This window comes from Condylostylus longicornis, unplaced genomic scaffold (assembly GCF_029603195.1).
Source record: "Condylostylus longicornis isolate FDR11 unplaced genomic scaffold, ASM2960319v2 ptg000055l, whole genome shotgun sequence".
Classification (NCBI taxonomy): domain Eukaryota; kingdom Metazoa; phylum Arthropoda; class Insecta; order Diptera; family Dolichopodidae; genus Condylostylus; species Condylostylus longicornis.
Window position 1 is genome coordinate 6,393,889 of NW_026578024.1, and position 26,360 is coordinate 6,420,248.

At 25.8% G+C, this 26,360-nt stretch overlaps 1 protein-coding gene across 5 annotated transcripts in view; it reads right to left on the bottom strand.

The window, feature by feature from the left end:
• Window positions 1-11,417: 11,417 nt before the first annotated feature.
• Window positions 11,418-26,360, bottom strand: part of LOC129611804 (sodium/hydrogen exchanger 9B2) — an 82,330-nt gene continuing 67,387 nt past the window's right edge. For all 5 annotated transcript variants that reach the window (XM_055525153.1, XM_055525152.1, XM_055525156.1 and 2 more), the window contains 6 exons: window positions 24,616-24,791; window positions 24,402-24,508; window positions 23,998-24,162; window positions 20,040-20,189; window positions 16,466-16,570; window positions 11,418-12,749 (listed from right to left, as the gene is read on the bottom strand). In XM_055525153.1, the coding sequence (XP_055381128.1) occupies window positions 12,384-12,749; window positions 16,466-16,570; window positions 20,040-20,189; window positions 23,998-24,162; window positions 24,402-24,508; window positions 24,616-24,791 (1,069 nt within the window). In that variant the 3' untranslated portion in view covers window positions 11,418-12,383. The remainder of the gene's footprint in view (window positions 12,750-16,465; window positions 16,571-20,039; window positions 20,190-23,997; window positions 24,163-24,401; window positions 24,509-24,615; window positions 24,792-26,360) is intronic.

A 26,360-nucleotide genomic window follows, 5' to 3' on the forward strand; every position in this document is an offset into this window, starting at 1 on the left:
TGTATTCTTTAATATTATATACGAGTTTATATAGGTGAAATTTATAATTTTGTAACATTTATTATTATAATAATGACTATTTTATATACATTTACAGATACATACATACATTATACATTTCAATGTTCATTTTAACACTTTTTCTATTTTTTTTCTGAACTATATAACATGAATTTTATTTTAGCACGAAACGCGAAACGCGAGTATGAAGATAAATGTTATAATTAGATATTATTACTATTATGGCAAACATACACAGGAAAATAGGGAGTAAAATTTTCTGTTTTGATATAGAAAATAAATTTTTTAAATTTTCCAAAAAATTTTATATTTTAAACTTGAACTACATTCAAAGCATGTTATTGGAAAAAGAAAATTATTTACAATTTATTATCCTTGCGTACCGAAATATTATACTTTTGAACTATATGCATAAATAAGTGCATGAAATTCAGGAATTTTCAATGTTCGTGATTAGTAAAATGTGCATACATAATATTTCATTAGTTACTCTATGTATGTATATTTGCTTATGTATGTAATTTTATTAATAATGAGCAACGAATAAAGTTTTTTTTTTTTGGTTTTTTTGTTATTCATGCACAAGAATTTTGTTGGATAATAATATTTTATTTAACAAACATTTTGAAATTTAAATTTGTAGTTTTATTTGAATTTCAATTACAATTTGGTATCCGGAATAAAATAGCTGTTATTTGCAAAAATAAGAATATTACATACCTTATTTTGATAGTAAAAAATAATAATTCTTTACGTGAATGAAATTTTCTTGGAATGTGTTGAAACCAGCTAGCATCTACCTTTTCGTACTGTTGTTGTTGGCAAATTGTAACTTTCCGATTTTAGAGCGGAATGTTTTCAGATTTCAAAAACAAAAGATTTTAAACTCTAACAAAATCAATAAATTTAGGGAAGAGTTGACTGTGTTACCTTTGTGTGGTACCTGTGCGAATGAAATATTTTAAATCCGGTGTGTTAATTGCCACAACTGTTCCATACGTACTCCTGATTTTTTATTCATTTATGAAAAATTTCAGCACTGTAATTTCAATAGTTTTCATAATATACGATCAAATTCAGTTTTGAAGATGCATGGCATTCAAGATATTTAAACCATTTTTATCAAATATAAGATCCCAAATAAAATATTTGCTTGGGCGAAATATTAATATAATAGATTCAATATTCAATATAGCTAAAGAACCTTAAAAGTTATGTGGACAGCTATCATTAGGGCTCATGATATCTTAACAGTTTTTACCGAAAATAATGCCCATGTTACCATATTCGTTTTTGCAAAATTTCTGTAAAATAACTTCAACAATTTTCAAGTAACTTTTAGAGTTTTATGACAGTTACCACAAGGCCATCCGAACCACTGCCTCGTTTATATCCAATTTAAATAAAATTCTGGAATTTACTATAAAATAAAACATTTGTGAAAATTTTGTGAGCTTCAATTAGTTTTCGAATTATCGTTTAGATTGACTGACCAACAGATGAACCAACATGTTTAAATAAATTTAGAATTCGACGCTTATCGGAAACATAATACTTGTGTCTATACCTCAGACCATTATTTCTTAGTGTCACAAATGGTAAGGTAAATATGTTATACCTTTCAAGCATACGTACGGCTATAATTAATTAAATCAAAATTAATTTTCATTAAATTTAAAAAGTAGACTAATTTAACCTTTAACCCTTATAGGTATTCTTATTTAAAACTGATGATTTAAGAATAAATTCAAAATTTAATTAATCTTACTTTTATTATAGTTGTACGAAAAGAAATGACTCCCAAACCTGGCGAGAGGCTTGCGTAACGCAACATCAATATTTCTTTCATCAGAAAAAATCCTTATATAAATTTAATAGAAAAAAAATAGAATGAAAATTCCTACATTAATTTCAATTTGTTATTGGAAAACAAAAAAATTAAGATTTAATCCTATTATACATAAAATATTTGATTGCTCATTATTTTTAACAATAAAAACAAGAAAATTTTATGAAAATCTCAATTAAAAAAATTAACAAACACGTGTCCTTTTTACCTTAAATAAAAATTCATATTAAATGTGTAGGATATTTTATTACAATAATTTTAATTGGATGATTGTAATTAAATGTAAGAAATGTTATACATAACAGGTATACATTCGGTCCCCTAAAATGTAATTATATAACAATATTACTGATTGTTATTATTATTAAAAAGATTTCCCATAATATTTACTTATTTAATTAGCACCTTTAAATATTAAAAATTTTATGAATCTCAAATTGGCATAATAAATTTGGTGTGTATTATTAAAAAAATTGAAATTCCGAATATCAAATTGGCATAATAATAAATTTGAAGGATTTTTCAAATTTTATTGTAATAAACTTATCATCTGTAGTTTAATGAAAAATTCCAGATTTTGCGTCAGAAGAAGACCACTAAATTGTATACTTAATAGTGAGATTCGCAGATATTTGAAAATTACAAAAATAACTTATTCAAATTAAACATTTTCAATATTATGCAATTCAACCAAATTCCAAATTGCACAATTCTAGTTTAAACTTAAAAATAAATTATTTGATTAAAACAGTGAAATTGTATTTCCACTCAACTCTTATTAAAAATCAAAATAGTCTTTATCCTCAATAATACCGGAAAAAAAAAATCGTTTCAGAAAAAATAACCACAATTCAAGAAAAGAAAAAAAAAATTAAAGAAAACCCGACTACAAATGACTCAATCAATTCGATTTTCTTCTTCTCGCCCCCCTCATCCAATTTATTTCAAGCAAAAAAATCAAATCATTCATTTCTAAAATCCTATATTGAGAAATTTAAATTTGGGGCACATATAACTAATGTTATATCCTTTATATTCTTATTTTTTCGGTTTTTCTCTAAAATTTATTGTTACCAAATATTTCAACATAAATTTATTGATCTCATCCCTATCGATTTTCTCAATCAAAAGCAAAAAAGGGAAAAAAAAACTAAGGAAACAGCCAAACAAATAAAAAAATAAAATAATAGAACTTCATAGATCATTCGAAATTCAAAAATATCATCATACCTTACACTAAAAAAAACAGAAAACTTGAAAATAAGAAGAGTAAAAGCTATAAAGCCTTTAAAATTCGATATTGAAATCCTTAATATTCTTATTTTTTTATTTTTATGTCCTGGTTTTGTTCTTCTTCTATCTGTTTTTAGTATATACGGTACCAATATAAAAAGGAAGAATTTTTGAATATAATTTCGGATTTTATGAAGAGAATACCATAATAAAATCGTATAATGAACTGAAAAATGACCTTAGTCAAAAAAATTATTTACAAACAAAATAGCACGTTCACATGCACGCATATTATTCTTATATTCCAATCTTTTATTTGTATATAAAGGAAGCAAAAAAACCGGTAAAATTTTGACAAACATATCGAAAACATGCCTACATTATTATATATAGAAAATTTTTATAAAAACCACAATATACGAATACATAAAAACAAATTATTATATTTACATACACGCATTCATACAAAATATACAGTGGGAATTTTAAGACTTCTCTCAACCCTAAATGAGTAGAAGAAGAAAAAAACTGAAAAAGAATCCTTTACATTTATATTCTACATAATTTTTTTTTACAAATCGTCAACACAAAATTGGCAATTTTAAAACCTGAAAACAAAGATATACGAATCCTCTGGAAAAAAAAACATATCGAAAAACAGAGTAAAGGACAACAAAAAAAACAATGAAAACAAAATGAATTTATAAGAAAAAAAAAAATTGAGGATATCGAAAGAGACAAATTTATTATACACACATATTCAAATGCACAACAAGCAAAAAGAATGACTGAATCCTTTATTTTTTTTAACATACATAAAGGATTTTCTAATGTCAAACAAATTCTTTTAAGAAAAGCATAAGACATTTTATTAAAAGTTTTTGTGGTTTACGTTTTCTTTATTTCCTCTTTAGTATATTGCCTTCATTTTGCCTTTTTTTTCTCTCTCTCTCCTATTAAACGAATTCTTTTACATATACAAGCACAATACTATATATAGATTATACCTCATTTTCTATGCTAGAATTCATTCATTCTTGCTCTATGAAATTACAAGAATAATCTTGGACAGAAGAACTGTATAGAAAAAAAACAAGAAATTCAAATATACGTACAGAAGTTTCGAATAAAAAACGAGCAAAAATTATTATATAATAATAACACAAGTTCTAGCTACAAAGACGTTGACCATAATATTGTGAACAAATTTCGTGTATCAAAATTTAATTGCAATTACTTGTTTCAATTAAATTAAAGTAATTGAATCACTTGTGATATTGAGGTTTTATGCTACCCAAGTAAAGTTTAAGTATCCAAAATAATTGATGTGCTATGATATAGTTCAATTGAAAGCAACTCGGTTAATTGACTTGTGAATTAATACATTTGTACTAAGCGCAATTTGAATTTCAGGGTAACATCTATGTGAAATTAATAGGAGAAGTGGTGATGTTTTATTAAAGGCATAATGTGAATTATAAATAGGAAAATTGTCCGAATGGAAAAGAGTGTTTGGAAAAGTCTCAAGAATAAATCAACATAGTAATAAGAAGTGATTATTAGAACATGAGTACGAAAACTCTGTAAAGTTTGTGGCACAAAACACTAGTGAAAATATGGTTCGAAAATTTATTTTAAATAGTCATAAAAATATTGATTTACCAAATCATCTTCTATTACAAAGTGATTTTGGACAATAAAATCTTTATAAAAAAAAATCAAAGAGCTAGAATTCAACTGAAAATTAGATTTGTTCAATTAATTTTTATGTTAGATTTCCAATTAAACGATTGAAATCTGATTAAAATCCTGATGAAAGCCCAAGAGCTTACCAAATTAGTCTTGAGCTGAAAAATAAAAATATCTGTTAAGCTATTATTATTTAATAAACGTATTCAAAGTAAAAGCTATTAAAACAATATTATTCCGAACTTAAAAATTTTTACAGAAATTTAGACTCGTATTTCTCTATACAAACACACACACACACATAATATGTACTTTCCTTTGACTGAAAACTATAAAACCAGTATGTGTTTATGTATAATGAATATCAATTTTTTTTATTTTATGAATTACCATTATACTGCCCTAGATTTAATATAAAATCGAACATTGGTTTTATATTATTATGATAATATTATACATATTATAATTTCTTAGTTTTTTTTTTTATTAAAAAAAAGAAAAAAGAAAATTTTTGAGGTTATTTTTTTGGTCACACAACGCATATGCTGCTGACATATTGCTTTTTATACATCTCTGTCCTGTTCATGTTTTACTAAACCATTGTATACCACTATACAACTTTTATTTAAATAGATTTTCTTTCTTACAAAATTTAAACACACACAAATTTAATACATGTATATATGTATGTATAGCTAAAAATATTTTATTATATACGTATAACATTAAAGGACAATCAATGAGTTTATGAAATTATGAAAGAGAAAAAAAAAATGTTTTTCTGTCAAAACTCGTATATTTCCAATTCGCATTTCAAATAATGTAGTCACCCAAGTGAACATACCACACACACATGTACAATATATGTACATAAAATGTATGTATTTCATTTTCTTTTTTTTTCATTTTTAGCTTCATTCTTGTTTTCGATTTTATTATGTTTGACATTTCTATAATTCGAATAGTAATAATAGTTTTACAGATATGCTCTCACTAACTTATAAATATTTAAAAATAAAAAAAATTTTTAAAAATAAAAATATTTTATTTTGCAATTTTTCATTTTTTTCAGAAAAAAAAGGTGATGTTTCAGTTAACATGAGTATTTATTCAAAATAAAGTAACAGCAGTCACAGAGGAAACCAGTTTTTTAAGATACAGATTTAATTTTTCTAAGAGGGGACAAGTTTGATTTGGAAGATGAAATGTAACAAAGCATGTAACGCAAGCGGAGAATATTCCTGTTGCTGTGCAATTGATTTTGAAGAAAATTATATCGAGTGATTTATTCAGGAACACTAGTTGAGATCCGGACAATCTAAATATACGTGAAGGGCAGCAATTTGTGAGATCTATTCTTAGGAAAAATAATGAATTTATATGAGTTTTAGTGGAAGAAGCTCTTTGATTTATAATTCATTCTCATGGCAAATATTATGGTAAATAATTTGGTCTTACTTTTTCAAAATCTCTTAAATAATAGAAGGTATCATTAGAATTTTTAAAATTTTATTTATAGAGAACGCGCAGATAATTTTGTTTCTTTCTAAAATTTTCTCGATATGATGTGACCGTGGTCATTTTGCCTTGGGAAACCCATATCACTTAGTATGATTTAAAAAAATAGCGGCCGGGAAATACTTGATTTATAAATTATGTTAGTTCAAAATTACTTTGGAAAATATCAAAAGAAATTGTACATAAAATATCAGCTATAATTTAGTGTGATACAGATTTTACGAAAAAATTTTTTGAATACGGCCATTAAGTCGAAACAAAAATGTTCCAAACAAGAGAGTAAATTTATTAACTTTAATGTAGAAGAATCTGATTAGACAATATCAAAATGTATAATATTTTTACATTATGATTATTTCTCGTGTCAAATATCATACATACATACATGCATAAATAATATTAAATGACAAAACGACAAATTTTTTAAATTTGTTCTTCTATCAAAATAAAATCGGACACTATCTTCAAGAAAAGTTATTGCAAGAAAAGGAACTTCGATTAAGAAAAATAAACATGAGAATGCGAAAAATAAGATGAAAAAAAAAATAAGTTGGAAAAGTTTATTTTGTGTCTAGTCAGGATAAAAAACTTACACATTATGGGTATGTATATGTCTGTACATCAGAATGTGTTTCTTATAATAATATTAAAATATTTTTTTTATTCTAACCATTTTATATGGTATATACTTCGTAGTACCCACAATACTGTATTAAAAAAAATAATAAGAACAGGTGATCCCCACGAGAATCTTAGATTAAATTGCGTTCTTGAAAAATGCAATCTAAAGTAATGAAGTCTCTAAGAAATCTTAAAGGCAACCTGTAACGAATTTGAACTATATTTCTGAGTTGGGCTTTAATGATGAATAATATTGTTCTATTTAGAAGTAAAAATATTATAGGGAAATTACGAAATGTTATTAATTCTATAATTTCTTTATATTAAAAGATTTTTCCAGAAATTATTGCAATTTATGAAAAATTGGCTTACTGTTGCAATAAAACTACCTGAGTCAGATTTGATATATGTAAGTACGAATAAATCAACTTTATAAGTTCAAAGTAAATTTTAAAAACATTTGAAGAATTGTAAGGGCAGCATTGTAATCTCGAATTACGAAATTTTACAATTTCAAAAAATATTCAAAGGTGGCTGTACACTTTCAGTTGACAACTGTCTGCATTTAGAAAGAAAATAAAATTCTCATTTCATCTATAAATTACCGATAGTTCTTAAATTTTGGACGGCAGTTGATACTAAGCAATAACATTCACAATACTATTATCAAGTAGAATACTATTATCATTACTTTTTCAAAAACACATTTTTCTATAGCTTTCTATAGGACCAAAATTTCAATAACACAATTAGAAGAACTCGGAATTGGATTAAGATTAGAAATTTTTATTTATATACTTTATATGTACAAGTATTCGATTTTATGTTAGGAATTCTGTTTTCAGCTTTTATTGCCATTCAAGTATTAAGCAATTTCAATTTACTTTCATTAATTTCAACTAACATTTCCGTAATTGCTTTCATAACACGTTCGCGGACGCTAGAAATTTCAGGGAGCTGCAAAAATACACTAACTAGAGTGACATGAATTAAATGAATAAAAATTGGCTTCAAAATTTGAATGCAATAGCATTCTCGTCATCTTACATCACTATGAAAAAGAATGCTATAGCATTCGTGTCCGCAAACGTGTTAGTAAACTTTGAACTATAATACAAATAAAGGATTTCTTTCCAAGTCATACCTTGGTAGAAATATTTGTCGCCGTCCTATACATATCATAACTATATTAGATTTGAACCTATGTTGAAGCATCTGTGAATGAGTGACGCAATATGATAGAATACTTTTTCTTTGGACCAAAGTCTTTGCTAACTATGGGTGTATTAAAATGGTAGCACTCTCTACATCAAACACTCATTTACACTCATACGTTCTTCTTTCGATTATTGTTCATACACTCAAGTACCTATATTATGAATGTATATGTGTATAATTCCTTCATCTACAAAATATACCCTGAATTGGTATATAAATTATTAGAAAAGGATCTTGTATTATTAGTTGTTATTGATTTGGTTTCTTATTTTTTTTTTTTTGGAAGAGAATCAAAAAAGAAAAAAACATAAAGGAAATCTGTTTAGGAAAATATAAAAGTAAAATTCGATTTTGTCTTTTTTTTTCATTTCGTTGGGTGTTGATGATTACAGTAAACAATATGAACACAACAGCAGCAGAACGAGAAAATTAGGAAAAATAAAACAAATTTCATTTTTTTGAATTAACAAAAAAAAAAAGGAAGAAAAGAAAAACATAGAGATTTTTCCCTCTACATAAAGGAAGAAGAACAAGAAAAATTTATTGTTCTAGGAAAATTTTCAATATACGAGTAATTTTTCACTTTCCTTATTTTTCTTCACATCTAATATTATTTTATAAAATGTCAATAAATTAGAAAGTTAAGAAGGTCAAATGTCAATTTAATTCTTTACGTTCTAATAGAAAGAATGAAAGTTAATAATAAAAAAAAAAAAATTGCTCTCTTTTAATTTTAATGGAAAAATTTAGCTGGCAAAATGAAGACCTTGAAAATTTTTTTTTTATTATTATTTTTTTTTTAAACACAATATGTGATTTGTGATTTTAGATTGAATTTACAATTGTATGCAATTTTTAAAAATTTCTAAAGAAAAAAATAAAGTAATTATCCTTATAATTTTTGATTTAGATTTTTTTCGTTTTTCTTTTTTTTTGTTGAAATGAGTAGTAACCAAAAAATAAGAGGCACTCAAGTGTTTGTTGATGTTTTAAAACTTTGAAGAATTCACAAAGTTATTCTATATAAAGGACTTTATACTTGGGTTACTTATTATTGAGAAATTTAATGAATAATAAGTGTATTGTTGCATTTCAGTATAAGTAAATTAAAATTATTTTACAAAATAATAAAGGCAAACCATGAAAGCGCTCAGAAATAACAACTTGATGAAAATAAATTCAAAAGGAGTTTCTGTAACACATAATGGATTACCTTTGGATGCAAAAGTAAAGTGAAAAAGCAGATTTTGAGAGTAATTGGTCAATGGATGGCTAACGTGGTCTCTCTATAAATTTTCTTTAATTACTTTTCATCATCTAATTTTCTTCAACGTGTTAATTATAATACAATAAAATTAATTTTTTCACAACAACTTAAGAAAAGGAAAATCCTTTGATGTTAATTATGCCAAACGAAATTGTTGTTGAAAAAATATTCCAATTTATTAGTAATCACACTCCTTTATTGAAAAAACCGTTTCAGACTTAGGCGTTTCCTTGGTAGAATCACGATATTTTAATTAAACAATATTGCTTGTATAAGCGACAGCCATATTCATTAGAACTTTTGTATTCCTTCACATTTCTTATTTCAAAAGCGTTATTCACTAGAAAATTAAAATAAATTCGATGAACAAGTCACGTTGCAGCAAAAATTTAATTAAATAAAGGAGATCAGTTAATTGGGAAAGTATATGAATCTGTATTGGTATATAAAACTTAAATCATAAACTAACACCATCAGATGTGTAAAAAACTGCTCCCTCAAAACAAATCTGATGATACTAAACTTGAATTTTGGGATGCTAAGCTACATAAAATATACGATAAATCAAGATTTCTGCCACTTATTACATTTACTTATGAAATACATCAATTATTACATTTACTTTTACTTCCAAGTGAGGTACATTTTGTCTGATTTTAACTTCTAAAGAGTATTCTTCACATACATGTAGTTTTACTTCAGTCTTATATTAAAGCAATGTAACTAACAATCTATTTTGAAATATTTAACAACATTTGAGCCAAATATATTTTAAAATTTCATTTAATGGAATTTCTTCCTCATATTTCTTTTCTTTTCTCCCATAATTGCATAATATTATGTTCTCTTCATATTTCAATGCATCCATTAGCATTAAGTTGTATTCGTTTCTTTACTATAGCTTTGATTTTAACAAAAAAAAAATTTTTTAATGTTTTGTAAATTTCAAAATCAAAACATCTTATAAGAGAAAATGAATGACTATATCGTTACCAAAGTAAAACTTTTACCCAGCTAATACAATAATTATATGTTGGAGCAAAAGTAGTAACCATAAGTGATATAAAAGTAAAATTAAAAGAAAATCAAAGAAGAAAATAGTTAGCGTTGATTATTTTTTCATTTTTATTTTTTCATTCCTTAGGGTCAAATAAATTCCCGTCAATTTGCGTTTCAAAGGAAGCTATACGGTTCCGGTATGTTCCTTAACTTGTTTTTTCGTCTGAATTGTTTGCAATTTTTTTTCTCTAGTTATTTAATAGTTTTTTTATTATGTACTTAAGGTTTCACAGCGCAAGTTTATGTATGAAAATGTTCGTATGTATGTGCCCTTTAGAGAGTATTTAGGGTTGCATTTATACAAGCGTCTGCATTTCTTTTTTGTTTTTTCGTTTTCTTAATTTTCTTTTTACTGCTCTTAATAGTAAAAATAAAGAAAATAAAATTTTTTTTTTACCTATTTTCTTTACATTTTTGTTTTCACATTTTTTTCTTTTTTTTTCATTTTCCATCAGGAAGAGCATATAAAAAATCTGTAAAAAATAGGGGTTCTGAATATTTTAATTTAATGTTATGGTTTACAATTTTAAACTACTTAACATATTAGAACTTTTTTGAATAGAATTTTGAATTCCTTAAAATCTTTAATATTTTATTTATTTGAATATAAAAATTTCATATCAGCTACTTTTATTGCTGCAAAACTATTTGTGGAATTAAAAATAAATGTACGAGGATCGTCTCGATTAAAAGACATACATTCTTAAATTTTCAAAATAATTTTGCGATTCTATGAATTTTATGATTTCATATTCAATATTAATTTCCGCCAGTCTGGAATTAATAAAAATTAATTATTTGAAGACACCAAAAATTGTGTTAATTAAAAATTTAAGGAATCAATAAATTAAATATTCTGCTCTTTTCCGAATTATACTCGTAAAATAATTAAATAACAAATTAAAATGTTTATATGCTTTTGAGTAACATTCCTTCTTTACTTTATTATAAAAAATTGCGTAAAGTTGACATTACACGCATTAAATTTATTATTTTTAATTATTAACAATAATTTCCTATACATTTTCTTCTAAGTACAATAATAATTATTTTTCTTAAATTATAAGCAAAATTTGGAAATCTACAAAGTCTAAAAAAAATATATGCTGCCCTTTTGTATATTATTTACTTGTTGGGACCTTTAAAATAAAACATAATCACTATAACTGAAGTCTTATAATAAAATAATTTAAAAGCAAGAACATATTTCTAAAATGCATCTTTTAAAATAAAGCTATCAATGGTTCTGAAAGCATACAATTATAGAGTTTTAATAAAAATTTTCAATTCTGCACTATAAAAGTAATCTTAGATTGAGTTATAGAAATATTGAAAAATATTTCTTTACATTCATGTATACTGCTTAACAAATTATGTACTATGACGTCTATGACTTATTCATAATTTTTTTAAGTACAAAAATCATAAAAATATTTAAGTAAAAATTACAAAATTTCAATTCTATTAACAAATTGATTATATAAACCAGACAAAATTTATATTCCAAAAAAAAAATATTTACATAATAATAATATTAAAGACACTACGTCTTCTGCCATAGATAATAAATTTTATCCTTTATTGGTGGCAAAGTAAGAAAAACAAACAAAAATAATATTAAAATAATCTTTTTCAATTGAGAGTCCTTGAAATTTTCTAAACGATATAAATTGTATTCAATTATTATATCTGTAATTAATTTTTATTTCTGTATATTTTTTGTTCTGTAATGATGATGATGTCAGATGCTAATTTAAATATAACGAATTCTTTGTATATATAATTATTACAATCACAATTTTTCACGATTATCCTTTTTATATACATATGTATAAATATCTAGCAGAGTATATTATAAATATATACATTAAGTAAATATATTTATACTTATGTATATAAAATTAATTATTATTCAACTTTATGATTTGAGTGTAATACTTGTGAAAGTTGTCTATCTAATTGTGATAATTCTGGTGGATCAAAATTTGGTGTTACTACTATTGGATCAACAGTATTAGTAACAGCACCAGCTGGAACATTAGCTTGTGTTGTTATTTCACCATTTGTTATCTCTTCTATAATTGATGTTCTTGGTGTTGGTGGACACCATTTTAACCATATTGGTGCTAATCGTAACATTAAAATAGCACCAAGTGGTGCTGTAAATATTATAGCAATTACTGATACTATTAATATATTTGATGCTAAAGCTATAACATCATCAGATTCTTTTAATTGTCTAGCTGTATCTAATGCTATTGGACCAAGTGCTGCCTAAAATTATACAAAACAAAACAAAATTATTAATTTAAAGATTTAAAAAGAAAGAAAAATGAATATAAATAAAATTTAGTATTCATTTAGTCATTTTGAGGTCATTTGGCAAGAAAACTGCTATTATAACAAAAAAAAACAAGAAAAGAAAATAAGAGCGAATGAGAGGGAGAGAATGTATTGTTGTCATTTTGTGTAAAAAAAATTAAGAGTATTTTCAATTTAATTTCATTACTTTTGACAAAAAATTTTTATTAACTTCTTTTTATTCAATTTTCTTTATTTACTCAAACAGTTTATTTTATTTGCATTTTGTCTGGTTAATCAATATTCAATAGAGGATGAAAGGAGGTACAGAGAAAGTACTATAAAGGTCTCATACTAGATTTAATGAAGTAAGTGTGTACTGTGCTATACGTTTTGTTAATATTCTCAAATATTCGGCAATTCTGTCTTATGAAATGTCAGCCATGATAAGTTATTTTGGGAATAGGTTTCAAACTTCAGTAAGGCATTGAAAATAGGTTTTGAACTCCGGTAACCCATTGAAAATAAGATTAGTTTATTTGGTTTTTCAGTATTAATCTATTTGCACTTCATTTCATCAATGTTCATTTTTAGGATTTTTGCAAATGAAAACGACAACAAAATTATGATTTTAAACACGAGCTTTGAATTTAATTTTTTTTTCAAGCTTTTTCTAATAAAATCTTCATACTTACATATAATAACTTTTGGCATAACTTGCTTTTTTAAGTTTAAAATAGCCTCGAATCCAATATAAAACTCCTTTCTAATGCTGTTATTAGAAAAATAACTGTAATCTGTGATAATCTATGATAAGATCGACTATTTTACAATACTATTGCCTTTTATTTAATATAGTATAATAAGTTTTATCACTTTAAAATTTCAGTTCATTAATTTTATGATGGCAAAGCAAAAATTGTTCCCAGAACATTTTAATATGCGTAATAAAAGACACAAGAATCGTCTAATTTGAGAGTGTAATTTTAAAATAAACGTACTACAAGCATAATATTAAGGACTAATTTTTTATTATTTTCTAAATATTAAGAAAATTAAAATAGAAAAAATAAGAATTAAATATTAAAATAATAGATGGCGTTAAAAAGAATAAAATTAACATAAAGCCGGGCATTATTTGGCATAAATTGGCAATAAAAAATAAGCTTTAAAGTTTTTATTTGATTTTATGTTAATTTAAAATTAATTTAGAAAAACAAAAAATTTGAAATATTTTTTATACTTTAATTTCTTTAAGTTCTTTTTTTTTTGTTAAACATTTTTATAATTTGAAGAAAATTTAATATAGCAGCTAGTTGCAGAAAATTAAAAGAGAAATATTGTAGAAATTTTGCAAATTACTAATTGAAAATTGCTAAAGTTTTTCATTATGGGGAAAAAAAACAATAATCAAAATATTGCGAAAAGTTTCTTCTTTTATTAAGAAATTTCAATTTGACTTGAAATTAATTTAAAAAAAACATTACAATAATTTTATTTGCTTAAAGTTTGTACTCTTATTGTTGTTCCAATTTTCAACAGGATTTATCAATGAGTTTGAGTAACGCAGTATTTGTGAAATACTAAAATATATTTTGTATATGACTGCAAAGCATATGTTTTAAAATATCTAAAATTAAGATGATCATCCAGGGTTACCCCCAGATACTTCACCTCCTTAGAGTAACTAACACGTTCACCAAACAGAATTGGGCTCGTTGATCTATCCCTTCTTCTGCGTCTGATGAAGGCGACCAAAGTGGTCTTGCTTGGATTTATATTTAACCCAACGCCTTCGCACCACCTCTCCACTACACGTAAATTTTGCTGTAGAAGATTGGAAATAGTGCTCTCAAATTTTCCTCGTACGACGAAGACCACATCGTCGGCGTAACTCCAGACACGTGCCCCGGAGCCCCTAAGAGCAGCGATTAGATCATCCACTACAATAGACCACAGGAGGGGCGAAAGAACCCCGCCCTGCGGACACCCTTTTACAGCAGACATGAAGAATGTATCGTCAGCTAAGGTGGACTTAATAATCCTATCCTGTAGTATCCGACTAAACCATCTGCTAGTCGTCGCATCAATCCCTCGTTTGTGCAAAGACTCACAGATGACATGATATGGGGTGTTGTCAAAAGCTCCCTCTATATCAAGAAAGCAGCCAGCTGCCATCTCACGTGAGTTTTCAAGGACCCCCACCAGACTCTGCAGAGCGAGTACAGTAGACCTTCCCGACTGATAGGCGTACTGAGATTCATGGAAGGGATTGCTTCCCAGTGCATCGTCCCGTATAAATCTATCAATCACATTTTCCATTGCTTTCAATAGAAAAAGAAGTAAGGCTGATTGGACGAAAAAGACCTTGGGTGGTTGGTTGGTCGCTTACGCATAGCTGGCACGAAAAATTTCCAACAGTGCTCTGGCGAAACCCCTCTGCAAAAATGCAGGATATATCGCGTCATCACCAGAAGATTTGAAGGGACTGAAAGGGAAAACAGCCCATCTAATCCTGCCCATCGTGAAGACCAGACGGGATCGTTGGTTCAATGACCGCATTTGAGTGATTCCGAAGAATCTCCGAGTCAGGAAAGTGCGTTGACGCCATAAACTCCAACGTCTGCTTTCCGTTCTCAGTCATGGAGCCATCAGGCCGTTCCATTAGGCCCAACCGCCGCTAGCATACTTTTTGGAAAGCACTCTGTGAAGACGCGCACTGCTGGAAAGTTCATCAATGCCCTTGCAGAACGCTCTCCACGAAATTCTCTTCGCTTTCTTAATTTCTTTATTGTATTTCGTGAGTGAGTTTTTATACTCTTCCCACGAACCCGACGACTTGGCCTTATTTAATAGCTTTCTGGTCTTTAGTCTATGAGAACAATAAACAAATCCACAAATGCATTCTTAAAAATTATTCACTTGGAATCCAAATATTAGCAAAACAATTTGTAAGTTTGTGTGAATATTGAAACTTTGTGAATTATTTATTTCATTCTTATTTCTTTATAAAAATTAATAGTGCATAGTTTTAATTGTATGTTATAACAATTTACTGGGTTTTGTGATAGCCCCTAACAGATTATATAAAATTTTTCACAAAATGATTGAACCATTTTTGATTTCCCTAAAATTATGCAATGAAATTTGAGGCATCATATAGGGCAAGAGATTTTAAATTTCGAGATCTTAACATTTTTAATAATACGGAATGAAAATTAAAATTTGTAATATTGTTCGAAAAATGCTAATTTTACTATTTTGCATTAAAAAAACATTAAAATTTTTGCATTAAAAAAACAATGATTTCTACGTCACATACTTATATGTCATATGCTTCGTTTATTAATTAAGAGAAAATTTTTTTCTGGTTGTAACAAACAAATTTTTTGTTTGGTGAAAAAAAATCTCTCTATAGTATTTGTTCCGCAATAATTTTCCACTGAAAAATCGTCACTAATCTTCTTTCAAACAAACATAACTACGTAAACTACAATATGAATATTGCAAGTATCCACCATTTTCATATTAACATTATCATAATAATACACATATAAAAACCGTAATTTAATGTGAAAAAATAGTTAGCTGGTTCTCAAAATCCTATTCATAACAGTTTTACTTCAATATTATGTTTGCTTTTCTTTTTTTTTTGTTTTTCCTTATATTATTCTATTTTTCATACTTACTTGAACAGTTGCTTTTGGAAAACCAGAAATTGTAATGTAAGCACGTTCCTTCCATACCAATTTTCCACTGCCATATGTTGATAGAAAAGATGCGACTAACCGAAACTATTTTCCACATACAGATATATTGTGTTAATTTCAGTATATATGAGGGATAATTACAGATGTGTTTTGATTGTTGAAGAAAATTTCCGCCAAAATACATGAAAAATAAAAGACGAAAAATGTTATAAACCAGCAGATGAAAGTATATAAAATATATAAAGAAAAAAAAACAATAGCAATTAAATTGTGAGGAATATGAAATATACAAAGTAGCTGCACATGATGTAGGTATATATTGTTCGCAAAATCAAATTCTACAAAAGAGGATTAAAAATTGTGTACCTACAAATGTACATCAATGTGAATTAAACGACGTATGGACACTATTTAGTAGAATGAGTTGAGTTCTTCGTATGAAACTAAAGTAAGTATAGGAAAATATTTTATTAAAAGCAGTGGCATTTCATATTTTTGTTACTACAATCAACTTATTATTCAAATTATTTATTTTAGTTACAGCAAATGTATGAGTTGTGTTGAATGAAATAATTTCATTTCCAGATGTCCTGGCACGGTAGCCGTAGCAATCATCTAAATAATTTATCCAATTGATTTTACAGTTAAATTTTGTCCCCTTTTTAATAGAAAATAAGCGTTTTATGTAAATCTACAACTACGAACTTTATATAAGAAGAAATAAATTTGTTGGATGAGTACTCAACTCAAACTATAAAAAAGTTGGACGTCAATTAAATTGTCCTATCGAAAACGATCTCAAATTTTCTTTTAGAATTTTTGGAAAAAGAAATTTTACAACGATTACCTCTCATCGAGCCAATTAGATCAATTGATATTTATAATATTATTCAGCATATGAACACAATTTAAATGTGAATAAGAAAAACTTTTAACAGTCCTTAGTCTCAAAGCATTCCCTTAAATATATAATTACAATATCCGACTGAATATATTGAATAAAAAAATGTCTAAACCTCTCACTGCTAAATTTTTTCATATATATACGAATAATGTACAAGATTGTGTATATGTCCGCATTTACAACCTATTCTATCATTATATAGATAGGAACCATACAAATGTGCAAAAACATATGTAGAAAAAGGGAAATCATTAGTGTTTTATCTATTATATAAAGAAAGCAAAGTACCGTTTCTTGTCTTAATAATAAAGCAGTAACCAACAGTATAATTATATCATAAAATTAATTTAAGAGTTTTCTTTTTTTTGTTTTCGGGTTTTATTCTCCTTTTTAGCTGTTTTTATTGATGCGGTATCCTTAGTAAAATATTTTGCTACTTATTATTACATAAATTGATATTCAACAAAAAAAAAAAAATAAAACCTGAACAAAAAATATTTTCTCCTATTTATTTTATTTTATTATATTTTTCCTCCATTCCTTTACAATCAATAACACTATTATCATCAGGATAATAAAACGTATAGTAATATTGATAATGATTATGATACAACTATCTGTATATATAGAATGTAGAAAAATGATTATCATGTAATATGTAGATCTTAATTAGTATGTACATATATTCAAAAAAAATTTCATCATCGTCATCATCATCATCATCAACAGCATAATCATAATTATTATCAGAAGTTACTAATAAATTTGTATCATATTTTTAACCCGGAACATTGAAAAATGCTAATAATTATAGCTAACAGAATAATATTGTTATGTATGTAGTTTAATTGGAATATACATGAAGACGAGTAAAATATTTAACTATATTCACAATAAAATACTTTTGAAATTATTTTGAAGGTTATTTTATAAACAGAAAACAGAGTGATTCGTTAGAAAAATTCGAAATATGAAGTAAAAAATTCGAAACGAAAAATTCTTTCAGTAATTTAGTTTAACATGAGGTGATTGTAATTATCAAACCAATAATTTGAAATAAAGAAGTAGAAGATACAAGTTATTACAACACAATTTCAAAAATATTCCTTAATTAATAATAAATAGACTGAGTTAAAATAGTTTGTTACTGAGGGTTGACGAAGAAGACATTATATTTTTTGTACACGCTGTATATAGGAAAATGTTAAATTTTATTATACAAAATAATTTCGTTATAATTAAATTTTAAGAAATAGTATGCAAAATTATTAATTCTAGTACTAAATATAATATTATGTGTGTATGTATATTTCGGTTTTTGAAAAACAAAATAATATTTATTAAGTATAATTTAATAATGTTATTCGTATTCTAACAACACATACATACATAATGTGTATAACAAATAATGAAATGATATAAATATTTGTTATACATATTTTTAAATGATTATAGAGGTGCATATTCAAATTTATGATAGAAGTGTTGCCGTTCTTAGAATATTACGCTGCACCAAATCAAAGATTTATAGGAACTTTTTGCTGAAATCGTATAATTTACCACGGTTATTATACATTTTCTATATACATAATATGCATGTGTATAGTAAAATTGAGAAGCTTCATAATAGCTAAACTTATTTTGAGAAGCAAAACTATTAGATTGTACAAATTATTTCATTTATACAAGTGATTTACGTGTTTACATAATAAGGTTTTAAAAATGTTAGCTATCAATGTGTAAGTACTATTACTAAAGTGACTCTTTTAGCTCTTAGAATATAGTCCCCAATAAAACAAGAAATTTAAATAAAAATCTATAGTGAAAATAAAACCGTTTGAACTTCTAAAAAAATTTTAATTAAAATTAAAATAATTATGGTTAGTGTAATACTCCTTTTTGCATAACCGACTTCAATTTAGTTTGAAATTAAACAGTATCAAAGTTAATTATTAAAATCAAGAGCTGAGTATAGGTAAATTTCGGTAAAATCTATACTCGTTTCGGTACTCTGTAACATTATCGGCAACACTGGCGCGTTTCACACATATACAGAAATGTGGGTGCATATATATGAATTTATATGAACAGTACATAGCTATATGTACATTTATAAAAAATTTTTATTATCATTGTTATGCCAACAAACAAAAATAATAATTAATAAATATTTAATATTAATTATAGTAATATTTGTCATTTTCTTAATAAAATTTTTCTTTTTCTAAAAAAAAAAAAACAAAGTAGTGAGTGAAATTCGTAGTAATCAATTGTAATAAGGATAATGAAATGACAGTAGTTATTTTGCCAAAAATAAAATATTTAATTTAATTAAATTAGAATTATACGCCCACCAGCTAACAATAAAATTAAAATGAGAATAACACAAAAAATTCAAGAAAATCTTTAATAATTTCCAAATGTTTGTTCGGTTAATTTTATTACGATTATTCCATCTTTAGCGCAACAGTTTGGTAAAATTATTGCGTATAAACTCTTATATAATTATTTTATAGAATTAAAAAATTTCAAAAATTCAGATTTAAATTGAAATTTCCGATTTTTAATTATTTATATTATAAATTATTAAAAAATAATTTATAAATATTATAAATATATTATGCTAATTAAATTAATTATTATACGTACCACACATCCAATTATTATTACGATAATACCATATCCAACTAAAGTAGGATTTAATACAGAAAAATTACATTCTTTTCCAATTAATGAAAATGATACGGGCTTCAAAAATTTCCATGTTAAATCAAGTCTCTCTGTTACTTGAAAATTCACCTGAGAAATTAAAAAACAAAAATAAAATTTATTATTTAAAGCTATGAACACCTTACACACATTTTGTCCGTCCAGTTATTACAAAATATAAATTCTATTTTTAAAATTGATTGAAAAAATGTTATAAGAATACACACAAATGGAGAAATTATAAGTTGACCATTTGAAATTCTTCAATTTTGGAAAATTATTTTTTGATTAATAAATTACAATTTTTATTCCATAAAATATTGTACTTTATTTCAATGTTATTACTCGAATAATTTAAAAAATTTTCAATGACCGAACATGTCCCTCATATATATTCGTCGTTAGATTCAGTCAATTCAATCAATTCAGTCCATGTCTGTCCATGACTCTAATAATTTGTTTTTGAATACTCATTTAAGAACAGAAAGAGTTAGAAAATTGAAAGGTTATGCTTATTATACGTGCATTCTCATCAAATGTTTTATAGATTTTAAATTATAACACAAAAAACCGAATCGTGTATTTCGCCTTTTCATCTCATTTCTCATTCACCTTCTACTTCAGAATTCTCCGTTTTTCTCCGGGTTTTTGTATTTTTTCTCAATTTATCGACTGAATGTCTCATCTTCAAGAGCAAAGTGAATAAATTTTTTATATATTTTAGAATAAAAACGAAATATGCAATACGAAATAATTATTCTCACTCGAAAATTACATTATACAAATATGATAGCTACGCACTTTCCGGGTAAAATACCGACGATCAGGTATTTAAATTTAAATATTTAATCACAAAGACCATTCGTAACTTTAAAAAGTAAAAAAAAAATGACAAAGGAATAATCAAAAATAAATTGCGTACATAAATGATTGACAATGAATAAACGTCACAGTCAAAAAAATTCAAATATTTTTTTTTGTATAAGGTCTCTAAGTAAACCACAACTAATTAGGTACCATATCATATAGAAGTCAAAATAAAATGTCTTAAATAAAATGATGTTGTAATTTTAAATTTAAATTTAAGGAAAATAAAAAAAATAAAACTTAAAATATTCTTTGAAGCGTAAACTTAATTAAAATCTTATTAAAATAACAAATTAATTTAATTCTCTTATTTTCTATTCCAAAATATTCACAATTTACATACCTTTTTGAGTTTTATTCTTTAATTTATATATAAAAAATTAAAAACATTTATTTAAAGGTAAATGAATTATACACAATATTTTTCTATACAAGAATCTTGAACAAATAATCGCATTTTTAATGAAGTTTTTTTTACAGAAAATAATTTAAATATTTAAATATGACACTCCGTTTCCCTCACTTTCTTATATCCTCAAAATTTTCTTATAATGTTATATACATAAGTATATACTGAATATATAGCTTAATTATATAAAGAGTTTTCTTTCTACATTTTTGTTTTTGTAGTTTCTAATTTCATTATACTGAATCCTTCGTAAATTTTTTGAATATAATATTATTACAATAACATTTAAATTAAATTAAGTAAAAAATATCTATGTATATACTTATATGGTATATGCATATTATTTTAGTGTTATATAGTTTAATAAATTCATACAATTAAATTTAATTCACAGCTTTTGATGTGAATCACTTTGAAAGTGGTTTTCTAAAAGAAAGTGCGAAACATTAATATACTTTATATTATTCAATTGTAATTTGGTCAACAATTTTAATTAAAATATTTTTAAAAAACGTCAAAATAATGAATTTTTGGCGCCAAATTACAGAGTGATTCAAAAGATTGATTTAATTTATAATTTGAAATATTTTGAGATATACTTTCCTGTATAATACAAAATATTATTTTGCAAATTGAAGAGGTAAATGGACAAAAGGCTTAACTAACATTTAGACGAAAATCGAACTGCTCGGATAGACAATTATTAAATTTCATATATTTTCAACTGTGATTACTCTTATAGCTATAGAAACTTAATAGAAGAAGAGAATAACAGTGCATATATGAGTTAAGTAACAAAAAAATTAATAGTTTTGCAATTTGTTAATGAAAAAATGTGTTAAGATGCAAATGTAATTTAACCCCTTTGTCCACTTACCGCTTCAATTTTTTCCGAATAAATAAGGCAATTAATTCGGCATAAAAGTACAGAGTTATTAAGCGTTTTTAACGCTAACTATACAAATATAAGAATAACAATTAATCAATGTTTGAATTGTTCTTCGAATTTCTTTAAATGAAAATAAGGTGTGTGTTCTCATATTTTATTCTATCCATATTTAAAGAAGACGTTATTGTTCGTATTTCGCTACACTAGTAAAGAAAATTTGAATTAGTGGGTATAAACTGTAGTTCGTTATAATTTCCAAATAAAAACTAACATTAAAATAGAATATGGCAAGACCAATTCTATATATGACAAGAATACAAGTGTACAAGCTAAAATTTAATACAAATTTTAATACTTTCTTAATATTGAAAATACTTTAGCTCCTCCATTCCTTCAACTATGGAAACATTTTGTACGATATCCAAAAATTCGCACTAATTTTAATTCTTTTTATTTTCACATCTACATATTTATTAATATTAATATACAAAAATGAATTTAAAATTCAATGGCGAACATAAGTTCAAAGAAATTCTATTTTATTCCATCGTGTTAGATAACAAAAAAAAACTTCATTTTTAAAACGCAATAATAATTGTTTGAAATATTTTATAACAATTTTCGAATTCTTTTGAAAAGCTACCAGAGTCTCGTAGCTTTATATTTGATTTTAACTTCATCTATTTCATTAGTTAAAAGTTTCCTTTTTTTTCACATTTTTCTTTTTTTGTTTTTTCATCTTAATTAAGAATTCTATCGTTACTATCGTGATTACTATTAAACCAGAATTTTTTTTATAAAAACAAACAAGGATAGAAATAATGTAAATGGGTAGAGAGAGAAAGAATGAAAGTAGAAAAAAGAGAACAAAAATAAGAACAAAATGTTAACAGTTCAGACCGCGACTTTTTGGCATGCTGTAATTAACCACTATCTTTACCACTAATGTACCATTGTTATTTTGTCTTTCTGTTATTGTTGTTACTGCGTTATTCTTGTTATTGTATCAAATTTTCTTTCATTCATTAAAATTTTTAACACGCATTCATTCTCCCGATTCGTTCGGTTTTTTCTTAGAATATTTTTACATTTTTCCGTTTTATTGTTTTTTTTTGTTTTTTACATGTAATGTACATAGTTGTTTGCCTTTGTTTTTATTGTATTACTATTTGATTTCTTGGTTGATTATATAGAATAGTCTTTAAAACGTTTCAGAATTTCTTTTAGCTTTTATCCCAATAAGAATATTTAATTTTTATGGCATGAAATAATATTTAGAAAATTAATTCTTTTTCTTCTCGGCTAAATAAACGAATTCATTACTTTATTGTTTGTTCTTATTTTCACTTTATTTTCGAAATTTTATGCATGTTTGTGTAATTATATTGCATTGAATTGTAATTACGAAAAAAGTACGCTTTAGAAACAGAGAATATTACAATAAGATTTTAGCAGGACTACTGAAATTTGGTACTGGTCTGAAATTAATTTTATAAGAGATTTAAAAATAGTTCCCCTATAAATATGCAATGCTTGTTATAAATTTAATAAATAAGCAAATCTTTTACAGTTTTAATAAGTAATCTCTATTCGTACTATGTTCTATGAGCGTTAGAAGTAATAGCCGTAAATAAACTTCCTTTAAATTAATTTTATGGGTAACCACTAGTGATAAGCAAGAAAAAATCGTTCTTTATTTATACAAAACTTTTTTTGTTACTTTTTCTACTCACATGTTTATCATTTGTAATTTTTCCTTTCCATTGCGTTCCAGTAATAAAAGCAATTGTTACGCAACCAAGAACTCCAGCTGATGGATATGCAATAGCTTGACTTCCTTTAACACAAACCATTCCACCAAGAACAATCATTAAGTACCTTAAACCATTAACGTATTTCTAAAAATTGCAAAACCAAAAATTATTATTAAGAATTCAAATTTTTGAATAATTAAAAATTAAATGAGGTAAAAGAATGTCCAAACATAAGCAATGTTAATAATTCCTTCGACTAAAATGTGAATTAAATTTAATGTTAAAGGTTAATGGACTTTATATCCACTAGCTTATGTTATCAAGATTGAAGCAACATTGACAATTTTGGGAATGGGGAAATTTAAGAAATATTGTATACTTACTGAATTATCTGAAGGTAGTTGTAAAACTAAAATAGAATATAAACCTCCAAATACAATTCCAACACCAATACCTACTGGACCCTGTAATAACTGATCTGATAATGATCCTATATCGTAAAAATATTAATAAAATATTAATTAAAAGCCGTAATATTGTAAAACCAGTAAAATTTCACTATTTTAGAATTCATTCACTATTTAATTTCTTACTTACCAGTGGAAAATATAACACCATTTAAAACACCAAATAAAAATATGGCAACAACATCATTACAAGTTGTCATGGCGTATATAACTGTATGAATGCCATTATTTAAACCTAAGCGATCTTCCTTTAATTTTAACATTACCGTGACAACAACATTTGGTGATACTGCAGTTATCACAAGTCTGAAAAAAAGAAAATATTTTTATCAGTCACTTCAAAAAACAGACCTTTTTTTAATTAAAGTAAAAAATTATTAAATTTTTCCAAAAAGAAGAGCTGAGAACAATACCAGGTGGAAAAATTAGTCAATAAATTAGAAATTAATTTATTCAAAATGCCTTATTTGACAGGTGTAAAGGTAAAAGCAGATATAACTTGGCTTTCCGGCAAATATCTTAGAATAATAAAATTCTATTTCTAGTAGTTATTCTAAGATATTTATGACATATGGTTTTAAATAGGGCGAATTCTAAATAAAGCTTCTTTATTACGCTTCTTTATAACGGGCTAAGGAGTATGCTGACCGCTACGTTGGGAAGCATCTTTATTTATCACATGCATTAGGACTATTTTGGAGTACAAGTGTCAGGTTTGGTCGCCTTACCGTTCTTTTGATATTTCTAGAATCGAGTCCATAAATAAAAGACTACTCTCTTCGGCATTGCATGGTTTAAGTTTGTCGGATCATTTTAAACTTCCGCCGTATGACGATAGGCTTATCATTATTGTTAGAATTGCAGAGGTTTATAATCGGGGACGCAGTTTTTATTCATCAGCTTGTTTCGGGGAACGTTGTTTTGCCGTTTTTGTTTGGAGCAGGCGTCTTTTTGGGAGAATTTGAACAACTTGAGGTCGATAGATCTTTTCAATGTTCGTCATAACAGCACGGACTATGATAGAAATGAGCCGATGATTAGGATGTTGTGTACCGCCAATTCTAACTCTGGTTATTTTGATCTTGGTATTGATAAGGGTGCTTTGAGTTCTGTATTTTCTAGGAATTTTAATTTCGTTTAATTATTCGTTAGATGTCAGTAGTACTGTGAATCAACTCTTTTTTTCCTGCTATTTGTTTTTGTTCTTCCGCAAAACCTAATCCAAAAATTTTTGGTTCTCTTATATTAATAAACTTTAACCCTTTCACCATTTCCACTTTCACCAAGGGTGCATTTAAATGAAAATTGTTTTAGCTCTTCGTCTAAGCAATTCGTCTGATATAAAATAGTAAGGTGGCCCAATCGCAGATAACTCTTAGATTTTATATCTCGATATTGCCCACCAAAGATAGTCTTCCGTTTTTTTTAAATCAATTTAGAAGATATTTTTAATATTCATAACTGAATAGAAATTTAAGAAAACGGCTGTTTTAATAAATTAATTTATTGCAATATGCACGTAGATTTTACAAAAAGAAATGTGCACACCTGCTTAATAAATCATCACTTTTGTTGCAGTACCATTAAAATTTATAACAATATTAGATTGCACTAATTTGTACAAGCTCACAGCTAAACAAACTTTAACTACATATACAAAAACCCTTTAATTTAATTAAAAAAACAATAAAGTAATTTTAAACTATAATAAATAATAGGATAATGTCTATTTTGTGTACTTAATCAAAAATAAAGGTGAGAAAATTTTTCTTTAAAATAAGTTGAATGTGATAAAGTTTCTCATACACGCAAAATTTATATATAAAAACTTAAAGAATTCAATATATTATTATTATGTAATATGAATATTAAGAA